This window comes from Aedes albopictus, chromosome 3 (genome assembly GCF_035046485.1).
Source record: "Aedes albopictus strain Foshan chromosome 3, AalbF5, whole genome shotgun sequence".
In the NCBI taxonomy this organism is placed as follows: Eukaryota; Metazoa; Arthropoda; class Insecta; order Diptera; family Culicidae; genus Aedes; species Aedes albopictus.
This window is the reverse complement of record NC_085138.1, coordinates 113,284,868-113,302,799: the sequence shown is the minus strand read 5'-3', so window position 1 is coordinate 113,302,799 and position 17,932 is coordinate 113,284,868. Positions and strand designations below refer to the sequence as shown.

Sequence of the window (17,932 nt, the reverse complement as noted above, 5' to 3'; positions counted from 1 at the left end):
AACGTTCGGGGACTTCATGACAGGACTATTGGATGCGGCAAGTCAGGTAACCTACGAACTGCCGAGCACAAGCCACTCCAGAGGTGACCAACGACGCACCAAAGAAAAAGGACACTTAAACGCTCATTCGTCAACACCAGCTTCATCCTTCGAGACATCGAGCGCATCACCGAGGCTGAGAAGGGCAGGTAAGACATGCGCAGCATGTGAACGAGAGGGACATCGTGTGGCAGAATGTCGTCAATTCAAGTCATTAGGCCACGACGAACGGTGGAAAGTCGTTCATGGAAAAGGGTTGTGCAGCACGTGTTTGAATGGCCACGGGAAGTGGCCGTGTAGGACTTGGCAAGGGTGTGAGATTGCAGGCTGCCGCGAAAAACACCATACACTACTTCATCCTTCTCCCCTCCACCCTTCCCTGAATGTTTCCGTCAGTAATATCACACAAAATAGTGGATCTTCTCCCATGTTTCGAGTTCTCCCAGTAGTATTGTATGCGGGAAAGCGGAAAGAAGTCGTGTTTGCGTTTATCGACGAAGGATCATCGACCACTCTTTTGGAAAAAACAGTCGCTGATCGGCTGGGTGTATCTGGACCAGTCGAACCATTAACCTTGCAGTGGACGGGTAAGGTTACGCGGGAAGAACGGACGTCTCAACGTCTACAATTGGAAATTTCTGGTGAGGATAGTTCTAGCCTCTATAAGTTATGCGAAGTGCGAACGGTTGGCTGTTTGGTTTTACCTACTCAGTCGATGAAATACAACGAACTCTGCGATCGATATCCTCATTTGCGTGGACTTCCGCTGAAAGATTACGAGCTAATCCAACCGAAGCTGTTGATTGGATTGGACAACCTTCACCTTGCTGTTCCCCTAAAGCTGCGAGAGGGTGGTACTAAAGATCCCATAGCTGCAAAGTGTCGACTTGGTTGGAGTGTGTACGGATACGTGACGGGTCCATCAACACCACACGCTGTGGTTCACATCCATGTTGCCGCACCTGTCGATAACGATCGGCAGCTGAACGACCAACTTCGTGACTACTTTGCTCTGGAGGACGCTGGAGTCGCCGAACGGAAGGAAGTACTGGAGTCAGATGAAGAAAGACGGGCAAGGACAATATTGCAACTAACGACAAGGCGTACCCACCGTGGATTCGAGACTGGGCTCCTCTGGCGAGATGATGACCCGATATTCCCGGATAGTTACCCAATGGCAGTTCGTCGTTAGAAGGCGCTAGAGAGAAAACTCGCAAAGAACACACTATTACAAGAGCGGGTGTGCGAACAAATCTCTGAATATCTGCGAAAAGGGTACGCTCACAAAGCAACCGAGTTGGAGTTGAGAAACGTAGAACGGAAACGAATGTGGTTTTTGCCATTAGGAGTTGTCGTTCATCCCAGGAAACCGAATAAGATACGACTGGTGTGGGATGCAGCAGCTATGGTGGAAGGCGTATCCTTCAATTCAAAACTACTAAAAGGACCCGACCTACTGACGCCTCTCCCTTCAGTTCTTTGCCGTTTTCGCCAGTTCCCCGTGGCAATATGTGGTGACATCAAAGAGATGTTTCACCAGATCTCTATCCGTGAACAAGATCGCCCGGCACAGTGTTTCCTTTGGCGAGACAATCCGACAAACCCTGTGCAGGTCTACATCATGGACGTCGCCACCTTCGGTGCAACCTGCTCACCCGCATCTGCTCAATATGTTAAAAACTTGAATGCAGAGGAATTTACCGAATTATATCCACGTGCAGTTACCGCGATCGTCAAAAACCATTATGTCGACGACTATTTGGATAGTTTTATGACCGCTGAAGAAGCTGCAACTGTAGCACAGGAAGTGACATTGGTCCATTCGCGGGGAGGATTCGAAATATGCCGTTTCCGCTCCAACTCCATTGAATTTCTCCGCAAAATAGGTGAACCTACTGCCGACGAACCGAAGAACCTGATGTTGGAAAGCAGTGTCACTAGGGAGTCCGTACTTGGGATGTCATGGGATCCCACAAACGATTGCTTCTCTTATTCTTTCAATTTGCGGGACGATATACTCTCAATAATCGATGAAGCACACATTCCTACAAAAAGGGAAGTTTTGAAAGTCGTAATGAGCCTTTTCGACCCACTAGGACTCGTTTCCCACTTTCTCGTCCATGGAAAAGCAATTATTCAGGGAACTTGGGCTGCTGGAACTGGATGGGATGAGCCTATCAATGCAGACCTAAAAAATGGCGCCAGTGGGTAACACTCTTCCCGAAGCTCAACGAACTGAACATTCCCCGGTGCTACTTCGCGCCATTTCCACCCAACATCGAAGATCTACAAGTTCACACCTTTGTTGATGCTAGCGATATAGCTTACTCTTGTGCTGTATATTTTCGGCTAGTGCATGAGGGTCACGTTCAAACAGTACTGATCGGAGCCAAAAGTAAGGTCGCCCCTTTAAAAACATTGTCCACTCCACGGCTAGAGTTAAAGGCTGCAGTTCTGGGAGCAAGATTCGTCGCGGCAATTCTTGAATACCATTCGCTTCCGGTATCCAAACGATTCTTCTGGAGCGACTCCACCACTGTGCTGGCATGGATCCGGTCTGATCATCGAAGGTTTCACAAGTTTGTATCAGTACGGATAGGCGAAATTCTAACCTTGAGCGAGCCACAGGAATGGAAATGGGTACAATCCAAACTAAACGTTTCCGACGATGCAACGAAGTGGAAGAACGGACCTAATCTAGACTCGGATAGCTGCTGGTTGAAAGGTCCTGAATTTCTACGCCTGGACGAAATGACATGGCCAACACAACGGTCCACAACCACAACCCTTGAAGAACTTCGACGTGTTCAAATTCATTGGAACCATGAACCGCCTATGGATTATTCCAGATTCAGCAATTGGACAAGACTTCAACGAACGATGGCGTACGTCATACGCTTCATAGATAGATTGCGTCGAAGAAATGTTGTGCGGGACTTCAACCGAGATGCACTTACCCAAGAAGAGCTATCAAAAGCGGAAATTCTACTGTGGAAACTGGTACAACAGGAAGCCTTCGCAGAGGAGCGATCTGTATTGGTAAAAACACAGGGCGAACCAGATGCAAAACACTCTGCTGTTTCAAAATCGAGCTCACTCTACAAGATTTGGCCGTACATGGATAGTCAAGGAATACTGCGTATGCGAGGCCGCATAGGAGCGGCGAAATATTTACCGTTCCAAGCAAGATATCCAGTGATACTCCCTAAGAAACATCCAGTAACTTCTTTGATCGTACGATGGTTTCACTATCTGTATCGCCATGCAAATCGAGAAACAGTTATTAATGAGCTAAGACAGCATTTTGAAATAGCAAACATGAGATCTCTTGTGCAACAAGTTGCGAGAGGCTGCACATGGTGTCGTATCTACAAGGCTGTCCCAAAACCACCGGTAATGGCTCCTCTTCCCCAGGAGCGATTAGAACCGTTTGTGAGACCCTTCACGTATGTTGGTTTGGACTATTTTGGACCGGTGTTTGTCAAGGTGGGCCGAAGTCAGGCAAAGCGTTGGATCGCGCTTTTCACATGCCTATCAATCCGAGCCGTGCATATGGAGGTAGTGCATAGTTTATCCACGGAATCGTGCATCATGGCCATCCGAAGATTCGTATCTCGCCGTGGTTCGCCTGCTGTGTTCTTTTCGGATAATGGTACTTGCTTCCAAGGTGCCAGCAAACAACTGCTGGAAGAGATAGCTGCTCGAAACGAAGAAATAGCGTCTACCTTTACGAGTACTACAACAAAATGGAAGTTCATTCCCCCTGCTACTCCGCACATGGGTGGTGTGTGGGAGCGCTTAGTCAGATCAGTAAAAACAGCAATCGGTTCGGCCCTGGATCATCCTCGTAAACCGAACGATGAAACGCTAGAAACTATAATCTACGAGGCTGAAGCTTTAGTGAACTCTAGACCGCTTACGTACATCCCGTTGGAGTCAGCAGACCAAGAGTCACTTACTCCCAATCATTTCCTTTTGGGCAGCTCTACAGGAAACAAAATCGAACCAACAGAAATCACTGGATACGCTTCTCTGCGTAACAGTTGGAGAATGGCTCAGCATATCGTGTGGGAGTTTTGGAAAAGGTGGATAAAGGAATATCTGCCAGTTATAACACGCCGGAGCAAGTGGTTCGAGGAAACTAAGGACTTGGTGGAAGGAGACCTGGTCCTTATCGTGAACGGACCTGGAAGAGCTCAATGGACTAGGGGACGAGTGGAGCAAGTATTTGTTGGTGGTGATGGAAGGGTTCGTCAAGCTATGGTACGAACGTCGAACGGAATAGTGCGGCGACCTGCCACGAGATTAGCGGTGTTAGACGTCGAGAAAGAAGGTGAACCTACGAGACTTTAGGAGGATCCGGAACATCACCTAGGTTCACGGGCGGGGGAATGTGACGACAACACTCTTCGGTAAAGCGACGCCGCCTGCAAAGAAGCAGTTATTTGTCCGTTGGCCGCACTGGACCAACTTGTCAAGCGTGACAGCACACTAGAGGAAGTGTCAAAAGGCCGAAAATAGGGAATGCTAGACGATACATGCAAGTCATCATAATATTGTTTTTCTCCTTATGAGACGCAGCTGTGCATTTCGAATTATTGGAAATATTATACTATCGTTTAACCTACGTTATTGCTAATTTGTGAATTTACACCTTAACCGAGTGTTTAGAATTGAAAATTATTGTAAGTAGTAGATCGAAAGCTTATGAACCATGAAATTGATTGTTATATTTTTAGTTGTAAACACATTTGCGGACACGCTACCGATACGATTCCCTCTCAGTGTAGAATACGTACACTAAAATCGTGAGTTGACCCATTTATTTGTAATGATTATGTCCATTAATAAAATGAAATTTTAGCTTGAAGCTTACACCATCACAAAGTGTGTTTGCTGTCCAGTTTTAGTCACGTAGCCCGTGATAACAACCACTGAACAATTAGCGTGATGCATTTTCATCCAAATCCGTTCAACGGTTCTAAAAAACGGTGCCCTAGAAATTTTGAGCAATGTACTCCAAATACCTTGTCCTTAAAGGATTCTGAAAATCTTTTTCCCTTATCAACCTCTTTGTGTTTGTTTACGAGCTTTCATACGAATCTCCCGTTAAATTTTAACCTAATTAATGAAAATTTGTATGCATATTTAAAAAAAGATCAATTTCTTACACTCATAGCTTCCAGCTATTTATATTAAAAAAATATAAACTGATTTACAAATTGTAAATACTACAAAACTTAAGTTTAATTAACCCAGTTAAAACCTTGAAAACCTACAGAATTTCATTTTGTCTTATGAGTATGAGTAGATACCCTGGAGATGCTTCCCCAATTCTCCTGGGTTGCTTCCATAATCTTTCTGCGATACTTTCAAATTCCTTATGGATTTCTACCAGATTCGTTTTGGGATGCTTCCTGTTTCCTCCTGTGATGCTTTCAGATTTCTAAATGAATGCTTCCAGAATCCTTGAAACCTGGAAGTGGCCCTTCCAGATTCCTTTTGGGATGCTTCCAGAATTCTTCTGTGATGGTTCAAGACTAATTTCAAGAATGTTTCTAGAATTCCAGATAGATTTTGGAAGCATACTAGATGAATTCTGGAAGCAACCCAGACCGTTTCTGGAAACAACTCATAAGGAATTTGCAGGCATCCTTGAAGCAACTTGAAAGCATCTCAGAAGGTTTCTGGAAGAATACCTGAAAGATTTTTGAAGCATTGAAAACGAAATTTGAAGAAGGCATTTTAATGGATTTTTGAAGCATCCCTGACGAATTTTAGAAGCATTCCAGAAGGAATCTAAAAGTATCCCAGGAAAAGTTCGGGTGCATCCCAGAAGAACTCTGGAAGCATCCCAGAATCTGGAAGTATCACAAAAAAATCTGCAAGCTACAAAATCTGCAAGCAATTCTGAAGGCATCCCAGAATGATTCTAAAAGCTTTCCATTAGGAATTTGAAAACATCTCAGAATGATTCCGGAAGCAATCCAAAGGAACTCTTGAAGCATTCATAAAAGAGTCAGAGGAATCCTGGAAGTATCCCTGATATTATGTAATAGTAGGTGTTCGTTTGTACACTTAATCACTGGTTCAGGAATCGTCGGATAATCGCACTTAAAGAATTGAACTCGCGGAGTAACTTTGACGGAGATAGTTAGGTTTATTGGTGCTTAAATTTGTTCACAATAGTTCACTATGCAAACACTCGAGTAGATGGATATAAATGGACTGTATCACTTGGTGTTTTATTTCTGACTAACTATGTACAATTTTACAGAGTAGCTGCTGACCACGTGCGATGTTTTTTGGACATCGGTTTTCTACCTGCGGTCAGCTCTAGCGACGATCGTGAGGCGATCGATATGGCCTGGAAATGTGAAACAGAATGGTAATTTGTGTTTGATAGAACGGCACAACTATAACTGCTATCAGTTTTGCTCGGTCTCTAGCTACCTGACTGACCTTGTCGTTTTGGTCGGTAGATTTGATCTTGTACAGTAGTGCTCAAAATTTTACAATCGATATTTGGCGCAAACAGTAGGATTCTGGCAGCATACCTGAAGGACTTTAGAAGCATCCCAGAAAGATTTTGGAAGCTTCCAATGAAGAGTTTGAAAGCAACCCAGAAAAAATTTGGAAGCAGCCAAGAACAATTCTGAAAGCATCTCAGTAGAAATCTAGTGGCATCCCAGGAAGAATCTGGAAGAATCCAGGGATTCTTGAAGCAACGTATAAGTATTCTGAAAGCAACCCAGAAGGATTCTGGAAGATAACCTATCAGTAGGTCGGCTCTAGAGGCACGTTCTCCTCCATTCGATAACCTATAGTATTCTGGATGCATTCTAGAAAGCTTCTGGAAGCATCTTTGAACGAATCTGCAAACATCCTATAAGGAATCTAGAAGTATTCCAAAAGAAATCTGGAAGCATCCCAGAAGAATTCAGAAAGCATCGTAGGAGGAATCTGGAAGAATCGCAGAAAAACTCAGGAAGCATCCTTAAAAAATTGGAAGCATCCCAGAAAGATTCTAGAAGCAACCTAGAAGATATCTGGAAGCAACTCAGAAAGCTTCTGGAAGTATCCCAGAAGGATTCTGGAGTTATCCTAGAAGGAATCTGGAAGTATCCCATAAGAAATCTGAAATAATTTCAAAAAAAATTTGGAAACAAACCAGACAGAATCTGAGAGTATCTCTGAAGAACTTGGGAAGCATCTTTAAAAAAAATCTGGAAGTATCGTAGAAGTTTTCTGGAAGTATCTCAGAAGGAGCAGCATCCTTGATGGATTATTAAAGCATGCCAGAAGAAATCTGGCAGTATCCTAGAATAATTTTGGAAGGAAGAATCCAACATTTTAGTAGAAATCGAGAACCATCTCGAAAGAAATCTGAAAGCATCCCTGAAAGATTCTGCGAGCAACCTCGAAGAATTAGAAAGCAACCCAGAAAGAATCTGGAAGCATCCCAGATTGTTTCAGGAAATATCCCTGAAGGATTGTGTAAGTATCCCTGGTAGATTCTAGAACCATATCTGAAGAAATCTGCAAGCATCCCAGAAGGAATCTGGTAACATCCAAGAAAAACTCGGGAAGTGTCTTAAAAGAAATCTTGAAGCATGCCATAGAGATTCTGGGAGCAACCAAGAAGAATTCTGAAAGCAACTCAGAAGAATTCTGGAAGCATCCGAGATGGAATCTTAAAGTGTCATGGAACAATTCTGGAAATATCCCTGATGGATTCTAGAAGCATCTCAGAAGGATTCTTGTAATATTCCCGAAAATCTAGGAAATGTTCCAAAAGGAATCTGGAAGCACCCCAGATGGAATCTGGAAGTATCCCATAACAACTTGGGAAGCATCCTGAAGGAAAACTGAAAGCATCCCAGAAGCATTCTGGAAGCAACCCAAAAGGATCCTGGAAGTATCCTATAAGGAATATGGAAGCATCTAAGAAGTATTTTGGAAGTAACCCAGAAGGATTCTTGACCCAACCTAGAAGAATTCTGGAAGCATCTCTGAGGGATTCCGGAAGTATTCCGGATTGCCGTTTTGTGGCCACCAATATAGTTTTGTTCAACCTAAGTTGATTGTGAATTCTGTATTATTTATTAAGCTGCAGCATTAGTATAGGTATTCAGAGGAACTCGGAATTATCAGTGGCCACACCTTACCTTCTAACTGGCTAGTATTATCCAGAGAGTAAAAAATTGGAAGATTCAAAATGAAAATAAACATTCTCATTTTTTAATTCGTGCTTCGCCACATTTATTGTCAGCTGAATGCCTCTCTATTTTCATTCATACTTTCAATATGGGTATGAATGTATTGTAAATATCTATCAGAGTAATTCTTCTGTATATACGGAGGTTCTAGTAGGGTGTGCCTTATTTAAAAAATCTCTCCGGGATATGATTTCACAACTGGAAAGTGATCTACTAGTCAAAATAAGAAAGCTGTACAAAAATGAGCAATTTCGGATGATATTTAGGGATGGCGCAAAGGGTTTAAGTGAAATTTTTGCTAGAGCAAACCTTCAAAAAAACGTTTCAAATTTAATTTTCAAACAATTTTTTTCTAGGCTGAATCGGTGATTTTAGAACCCAGTAGGGCCAAAGTTGTGTTCAAAATTGCGTTATATTGGTTTCCGAGATATTTGAAAAAAAATGTCATATTTTGGTATCTAATTTTTGGGCTAGTCCAGATGCAGTACAAGAGGTGGTCCAGGGGTTCGGAGTCGGCTTCGTAGGTCATACCGGTGCCCTGCGGTCGAGATCGACCCTTGCAGCGATTAAGTGGCCGCGGAGAGGAAGTCCTGGTGACGGTGCTGTCGTGGCGTCGGTCTACTGGGTTGGATCCGAGCCCCCAGTTGGAAAGGGCTCCCCGGCAAGGGTCAAGGTAGGTGAGACCCTGCTGTCTGCAACCTTCGGGTGCAGCTGATAGGGCCAGAAGAGTAGTGAGCAGGTCAGATCTGGTTACACGTAGCAAGGCCTGAAGGGTAATCAACAGGTCATATATGGTTACACGTAGGCCTTCCGAGGACAAAGGGAGTGGTAAGGACTACTCGGGAAACTGGCTAAGCGTCAGCATGCTACCTTGGTAGACTCTCCAAAACGATTCATCGATGTTCGTTGCTGAAGGCTACGCATCAAACCTTGAGGGTGCGACGTGCACTAGCCCCTCTCTGAAGCAATGCATTCTTGGTGGTTCCGGAGAGACGAAGGGTTTATCGACCATGGGAATATTGTTTAGTGGGTCAATGAAGAAGTAGTCCTGGCTTTTACTTTTGTTGTAGAAGACGGTTCTTAACCCCACACTACCTAGACCTCCATTTCCAGGTGTAAGTTGAGAAGTTTATCCCCCCATAGTTAAGAAGAAAGAAAAATTAATAGTTATGCTATAGTAAACTCAAAGGGAAGCACTGCTTGTATTGAACTTGATTAATTCCACTGGGTGGAAATCAGCCTCTACAGCAAGTAATATTTTCATTCACGGCTACCATTCATATTCATTGCTCTCAAGTGTTCTAACATTATTACGCAGAATCGAGTGATTAGAAAATTGATAATTGCTAAGTTTATAAACAGCCTTGCAACCGATTAGCACGTACAAGCTCAATTATCAGCAAACACGGCTCGCCTTCCTTGGTAGTTCGACTCTAACCGTTGTCCTGAACGAACTGATAAGAATGGAACCCACTTTGAAGTAAGTAGCTTCAACTCGTCTCCACCACGGTGACCTTCTCCATGGTAATCGCTAATATTTTCAAGGTCTCTGCTGGCGTGCCTTATCTTCGTCTGGATTCAGTATTCCCATCAAGAACGCTTCCAGTGTCAGCACGTACCCATCGAAGTTCAGTGGCATCAAGTGGAAAGCTGCGTTCAACTGGATTCTAACCAGCACAGCTTTCTGGAGTTGGAAAGCGACTTACTGCAAAATCATACGATATTGGAGCTCGTCAACAGCAGCTTTACCCAATTTGGATCAAACCACTTCCGTGTCATCCCGCCCAACGTCAAGGTTCTATCAATCTACCATGGAAACGTCACGGAGGTGTATTTCATGTCCGACTCAATACGCTCACTGTCCATACTGGACACCAACCTGTCCCGGTTCTTCGCCGCAGAACAAGAAAATCATGAGCTTAAATCGTTGGAAATACGGTCAAAAGCCATGGAGGCCGTCCCTTTTAGCATAGAGTACCTACGAGGTCTCGAAAAACTACTGTTGCGGGGCTGTAACTTGACCACCGTTGATACGGAACAGTTTGGTCCGCTGAGAAACTTGATGATCCTGGATCTAGCGGAAAATGCCATCACCACCATTGACATACCGATGAAAGCGACGTTGATTAGCATAACCGATTTTTACGTGGAAGATAACCTTCTTCGTGAGTTGGACAACTTTCCGCTGGCACTGCCCAGTCTCAGGACGTTGAGCTTGTTCGGGAACAAGTGGTACTGCGATTGGGTCACTTTGGTGCGTAGGCGAATCATGAGAGCTCGGATTATGGTTTATGGTGGTGAAAATGATTGTGAAAATCGTATTCACAACGGTGGATTGTGTTGTGATAAAAGACCCGAAAAGGCAATTGTTTGAATAAAGTGAGATGGTTTCGAAATGAGCAATGGAAATATATGGTTTCAATTATTTTTGTAATTATTTTGTTGGAGCTATATTTCTATTCACATACAGAGTTACTGTTAATCAACATTGTTCTCGAAATGGAAGTGAAGGAAGAACTAACCGAACTAACTGTCAATCAAAAATTGTATGTCAAGATAATCAATTTAAACGATGCTTAACATTGAACTCGAAAAAATAAATTAATTCAAAGTACTCAACTGTTCACAATGTCTAATTTCTGAAAAAAAAAATATCAAAACGTCATTCCAATTACTTCATATATTCGTAACGTTCGTTATATTCCCGTAAAATCAGCAGCATTTAAACAACAGCTTTTTTGGTTTATTTTCTAGAAAAGCGATGCAAAATATATTACTTAGTATATGTACACGTATACACCTAAACCAGTCATTCTCATCATCAATCAGAATCAGTGTCACACCAATCGTTCCAACCCCGGAGGCTGCACCAGTTGTGAGTGCAGTGGGTGGTGTAGTGATATACCCTACATGATTTGTACGATTATCATCAACATCATACCGATGATATGCCCTATTATCATCACCATTGCTGTCCAGCGGCTTGCTGTTCCGTTGCGTTGTTTTGATTGGGTGATGACTCAAATTCTGTGCTACCTTCTACTGGATCGGTACGTGGTGGTCGGTTATACCCGCCGGTTCTCAGGATGTCCACAATTTAATCAGCTCGGGTGATTGTTTGAACACCAAACACACACACAAGCACAACATCTCCCACTCTGTGAAGTGTGCAAACAACTCATATGAATTGCACTACTGGTCACCACAGCCTTATCCAACACTTGATTCTCTGTTGTTGGTGAGTGATCGCCGTCATCAAGTTGGATGTGCGATTTTGACGATGGATGTTGATCACTGGCGTGTTTGGGTGATTCTTCAAATACACGGTGCAGATTAAAAATTATCTTTATCAGCTGCTTTATTGTGCATGGCTTAAATCCATAATTGTATTGAAAAACGAAGATGATTGATTGCCACACCAGATGGCCGACTCCAAATGTACGTTCTGCTCCCTTTTGGGTAATTTACGCTACTTGAAAACTCTACAGCTGTTTCTCCGACCAAAAATACAACAGTTCATTACATTTATTTGTTCTAAACCCGAGTTCCCGAGGAACAAATGAAAGAATTTCTTACGAAGTCCTACAAGGATTTCCGAGGAACGCCTAAAGGAATTCTCAGAAAGCTCCTGAAATAACTCTCGGAAATCTCCTGAACGAATGCCCAAGGTACTCTTGGAGAAATTTCCGGGGAACTCCTGAAGAAATCCCAACAGGCATTCTAAGACTTCCGGACAAATCTACGAGAAATGTTTATGCTAAGAGCAAAGATTATGGGAGATATGTTATGTGTTAGACAGCTCATGCTGTCTCTCTTTTACAGGGTTTATGCCTCTGTTGACAAGTTAGCACATATGAGCTGCTTATTCGTTTTTCCCTTACTCACTCAAAGGCTCAGCAGAAAACATTGCTGCAGCTGGTTTGGTTTGGGAACATGGCCATCATCATTTCTCATTTCGTCGGAACATACGTACCGAATTGGTGGATGCTTTGGCGGATCATAAGATTACTCGCAAGATGAAATCATGTGCTATAGATCGGAGAGGGAACGAAAGTGCTGTTTACAAAATGGAATATCTATTTGTTTTCAGTTTTGGGTGTTGGAACTGAAGCTATTTTCAGTTTCAGATCATTCTTTATATTGGGAATAAAATCAGTGCACGACATCGGAACAGCGGTAGCATATCCTGGAGCGTGGAGCAGAAACTTGAGCAGCAAACATAATTGAGTAATCTCCGGATCGTAAGTTCAAACACCAATAACTGCTAAAACATGCAAAAAAGTACCACCTCAGCTGGAGTGTGCAAGGACGAAGAAGCGGGAACGCTGAGACAGCGAGTAGCAGACGTAAATCTATTTTTGTTTTGTTTTGTTCGACGAGGCGTTACTGGCGTTACGCTTCTATGACATTTTGTCACAACGTTCCTGAAGGGGTAGCACTTAGACAGCCCGTTATTTTGCCAAAACCTGCTCTGGGGTAGCACTATTGGCGCATATACGGAAAATTAGCTTTAAATGCATTGTCCTAAGGACTACTATAATGCTGCAGGAATGCTATTTTAAATGCTTACTGGTTACTTGGGTAGTTATACTCCATTGCACGGTGACGTCATCAAGAAATCGCTCTCTTTCTCTCCTACGGGAAATTAAAAAACAACAGGGCCAACACCTGTCAAATTTGACAGCTACTGATCCTTTTGTTTTCAAACTCTCTGAAAGAGCTAAAGAGATAGATTTTCGCCGTGAGGTGGTCTATAGCAGGGGTTCTCAAACTTTTTCAGCTCACGACCCACTTTTGATTGTTATTGAATTTGGCGACCCACCAGTACAAATTTTCATAACATACGTTATATTAGAAAATTTGAGTTGGCTTTTTTAATAAATAAATTTAATCGCGTTTATAGGTTTTCATAAACCTACGTTACGTAGTATTGAATCTTAAAATTGTTAGGGTATTTTTTGTAGTGTTTTTTTCCGAATTATTCAAAATTAAGTAAAGGTGCCTAAGTGAGCAGTTTTAGTATATTCCTTGCTTTAAGAATTTAAAATACATTTGCAAGTTTCTAATACAAATTTAACCAGTCTGGTTCAATTCAACATTACAGAACACCACAGATTTTAGGTACTCTATCACAAATTTTTAAATAAAGATCACATACACGTTGGAAATATAATGGCAATTTAATGCTTCGGGTAATTTTAAAAATGTCATTCAAATGAAAGAAACAAAATCAAATATTTGGAATCGTGACAAAAAAATTAAATCCTTCAAACAGATCGGGTTGATGGTACCTTTCTATATATGTACATGGTGTTTTTTGAAACCACTGTTTTTTAAACCATTTCTCAGTTGTTTTGATTCCTGTAAAAGATTCAGATTATCAAAATTCAGCGGAATTTTACAGAAGTTAAATTTTACCGTGAATAAAGACAACACAATCGGTAAAGATTTCCAAACGGTCTTCTCGATTTTTTTGTTATTTTTGGTATTTCAATTATTTTCAAGAATTTCAACTGCTGAACTTGGTGTTCAAACATAACGGTTTTCCGTTACACTTCAAACAACAACTTGACCCCCTTTTTTAGAGAACAAAAAGAAAATCTAAAATATTACCAACATCTTCTGATTGAAACTCATAGTTTCAAATCACAGAAAGTAGTATCAATCGATTGATTCGAGACTCAGATTAATAATACAAAAAAGTTTGAATTTAATTAAGGAGAAACCTAATTTCTAGAAATTACTGGCAATTCTGCAAATATGTTTTAATAAGTATATGTCAATTTGAAAATGGTTAATAAAAATCATTTGACATAACTTAACTAATACATATATTATGACATCGTCAAAGCTTTCGCGACCCACCAAAAATCAACACGCGACCCACCAGTGGGTCGCGACCCATAGTTTGAGTAACGCTGGTCTTTTTAAGAGGCGAATGAATTTAAAATTTAAAGCCTCTATAATAAACGCAAAAAAAAATTGAGGGGACTATATGTATATCCCTTTCGTGACGACCCAGCACAATTGTGTTATTATTATTAGCTCTTTATTATGCGGAAATTCAGCCCGAGGCTGGTTCATCCCCAAATGCACAATTGTGTTTAGTATTTGATTTATGTGATGTACACTGTTTAATAATGTATAAAACATGAAAAAGTTTTTATACGTCGCATATTTTTTATTTCCGTTTTATCTATGTAGTAAAAGCTTGAAGTCGAAAGAAAGAGTATATTTTTCAAATGAGGCAAAATAATTGTAGTTTTGTTGGGAAATCTATTAGTTCTGGAGAGCCAAAGTTGAGCAATTTTTATGGAGATTTAATTTTTTTGCACTCCGTTCCGAAAGGGGTATCCTAGAATATGCAACGGCACCGATTGCTTCCTATTGACGGGGCATCATGTTACTGTGTATCGTTCTCAAAGTCCTGTGTAAAGTGATCCTTAACTGGATACAGAAGAAGATTGACACAACTCCCTGATGGCAGCAAGCAGGATTCCGTGTCGGACGATGCTGTGTGGACCATATTGTCACGCTCCGTATCATCCTGGAGAAAATCAATGAATTCCAAAAGTCTCCCTACCTGGTGTTCATTGAGTACGAAAATGCTTTTGACCGTCTCAATACCGGAAGCATGAGGGAAGCCCTAAGGCGCAGGGGTGTCCCTGAGAAAATCATCGGCCTCATTGAAGCACATTTCAGAGAATACTGCACAACGGTGTTTTGTCCGATCCCATCAGGGTCGTTTCTGGAGTGAGGCAAGGATGTATACTATCACCGCTACTGTTCCTCATCGTAACCGACGACATCCTGGTTGGTGCGATCACCGCTACTGTTTTTCAAATCGTGGATTGCTGTGGCAACCCATTACCATGGAGCACCTAAATGACTTCTAACTGGCTGATGACGTTGCTCTCCTAGCTCAACGGCGCTCTGATATGCAGAGCAAGCTTGATGATCTTGCCAATCGCTCCTCAGCGGCAGGTCTTACCAGCAACGTCAACAAGACCAAATCGTTGGATATAAACACGGTCAACCCTTCTAGCTTTACGGTAGCTGGGCAATCAGTGTTGAAAGCTTCCAATATTTTGGTAGCCAAATGGCGGACAAAGATCGACATAGGTAGGTGCACGGATCAAGAAGGCGAGGGCTACTTTTGCGAGTTTAAAAAATGTATGGAAAAAACAACCAGATCAGTCAACGCACCAAAATCTGATTTTTTAACTCGAACGTGAAATCTGTGCAGCTATATGCCAGTGAAACCTGGTGTGTATCAGCGGAGAACACGCAACGGCTGCAGGTCTTTATCAATAGATGCCTGCGGTATATAATTCGTGCATGGTGGCCTCACAATTGGATCTCCAACGTGGAGCTCCATCGTCGATGTCATCAAAAGCCGATAGCGACAGAAATTCAAGAGCGAAAGTGGAGGTGGGTCGGCCACACTCTACGCAGGGGCGGAAACGAAATCCGCAAACAAGCGTTAGACTGCACAGTGGTTCCGCCATAGGTCATTAATCCAAAAATTTGACCTCAATGAAACTGTGGTATCATTGCGGAAACATCAAGTTTATTGCTTTAATAACTAGGGACAATCATTAGTTTGATCAAATGTATGCCGAAACTTTTCCGCAGAGGTCATTAAAGTAGATTAAGAGCATCTAGATATTTTATTTGAATTTTTCTAATTTCAGTCCTATGCATTTATCACTCTATTAAAAAGTCTCATCCATTCGACATGTATTTGGTTGATTGTATTCGATTTTTACATAGTTGAAATCGATGTTTATCACAAATTTGTATGTCCTTCTTTATCATTTTGTTGAATAAGTGTGACTGAATTAGATGCTTTTTCCACACAGTATAAAAAACTGAAAATTTTCAACAAGCCGAAAAAAATGTTTCCCCTTCCGACCCCTTCGAACGTTCTTCTATAAAACTTTCCTATAATCTTACTTTCAATTTACTCAAAAACTAAGAAATACCTCTTGCATTGCATTGCACGGAACACTTTTTTCCAACTTTCACTCTCTTTATCCATTACATAATGTGTGTTTCACTATTCTTGAGCAGTTTTGACTACCGTGGACCGTCTAAACTAATATTAGTATATCCAAATCAGTTGGTAACCAAAACTGCAAAATAATGAATTTCGGCTCCATAAGGCCAAAAACTCGATTGAGCCCATTTTTAATAAACAATACAAAAACGCATTTGGAATGCAAATAGGGTATTGTACCATTTGGGCAGGTGTACCTATTTTGGGCACTTGCCGCTATAACTAAGTCAATTTCAAACCGATTGATTTGAATTTTTGTACATAGTTAGATACTGTACGTGCCTTACTCTATACAAAATTTCAAATCAATCGGTTTGAAATTGTCTTAGTTATAGCGGCAAGTGCCCAAAATAGGTACACCTGCCCAAATGGTACAATACCATATGCATCAAATTTAGCGGTTTCATCACAAAATTCGATAAAATCATATTTATGGCCGAACTCATATGGGGTTGGAACCACTGTGGACTGGAACCCAGCAGGACATCGCAGCAGAGGCAGACCCAGAGCCTCATGGCGGCGCAGCCTCAATAACGAAATCAAGCAAGTCGACAGAAATTTTACCTGGCCACAGGTCAAGGTGATGGCTGGCAATCGTCCAGGATGGAAATCTTTCAATTCGGCCCTCTGCCTCTGCACCACCGTAGGTGCCCAGGACTGAAAGTAAGTAAGAAAGTCATCTGCACTTAGGGCCTATAGAAAGGTTTGCCCTGATATGAAATGAAATAAGGATTAGTTATCCTTTAATTACATACTAAAATATGCGGTTCCATAGTTGGAAGCAGTTAGGACTAAGGTTTGGTAGATCGTTCATCGTAACGCAAACCAAAAAGGTGATCTAGGGGAAATGGGGGTAAAATGAACACCCTAAGCGTTTGGCGTCGTTTTCAATGGAAATATGTTAAAATCTTTCATTTTTACCATGTTATATCGTAGATGGTATTATGTTCTAAACATTCTCGAAGAAAAAAATCTCAAAACTACAGTTTTCTTTATTTTTTTTTTCGATTGCAAAAAATGCTAGAAAACTGAGTAGCGAAAAACAGTGAGGGTAAAAGGAACAAACGATGGCAGTCAAATGAACACATATTCAAGGCGATGTGATACAAATATTAATTCGGCCAGGCTCATTGTGCAGACTAACGGGATTGAAGATAATTAAAAAAATCACGGCAATCAGATTATCCACTTATGAATAATATGATTAACGTAAGTTTTTGAATTTTTGAATACGGATTCCCGGATAAACTGATACGGTTGATCAAGGCGACGATGGATCGAGTGATGTGCGTAGTTCGAGTATCAGGGACACTCTCGAGTCCCTTCGAATCTCGCAGAGGGTTACGGCAAGGTGATGGTCTTTCGTGCTTGCTGTTCAACATTGCGTTAGAGGGTGTAATAAGGAGAGCGGGGATATACACGAGTGGGACGATTTTCACGAAGTCCGTTCAGCTGCTTGGTTTCGCCGATGATATTGATATTATTGCTCGTAAATTTGAGACGATGGCGGAAACGTACATCCGACTAAAGAGTGAAGCCAAGCGAATCGGATTAGTCATTAATGTGTCGAAAGTACATGATGGCAAAGGGCTCCAGGGAGGAATCACCGCGCCCA

At 41.8% G+C, this 17,932-nt stretch overlaps 3 protein-coding genes across 7 annotated transcripts in view; 2 read left to right on the top strand and 1 right to left on the bottom strand.

Annotated features, from left to right (window-relative positions):
• Positions 1–17,932, bottom strand: part of LOC109409579 (organic cation transporter protein) — a 301,524-nt gene that overhangs the window by 276,030 nt on the left and 7,562 nt on the right. The gene's annotated exons all lie outside the window — the stretch shown is intronic.
• On the top strand, positions 3,358–4,392 carry LOC134290330 (uncharacterized). The gene has a single exon (XM_062857445.1). The coding sequence runs from the start codon at positions 3,358–3,360 to the stop codon at positions 4,390–4,392; it is 1,035 nt and encodes a 344-aa protein (XP_062713429.1).
• LOC109430499 (uncharacterized) lies at positions 9,549–10,657 on the top strand. Its single transcript, XM_019706564.3, has 2 exons — positions 9,549–9,738; positions 9,804–10,657. The coding sequence occupies exons 1-2, from the start codon at positions 9,722–9,724 to the stop codon at positions 10,630–10,632; spliced, it is 846 nt and encodes a 281-aa protein (XP_019562109.3). The 5' UTR covers positions 9,549–9,721; the 3' UTR covers positions 10,633–10,657.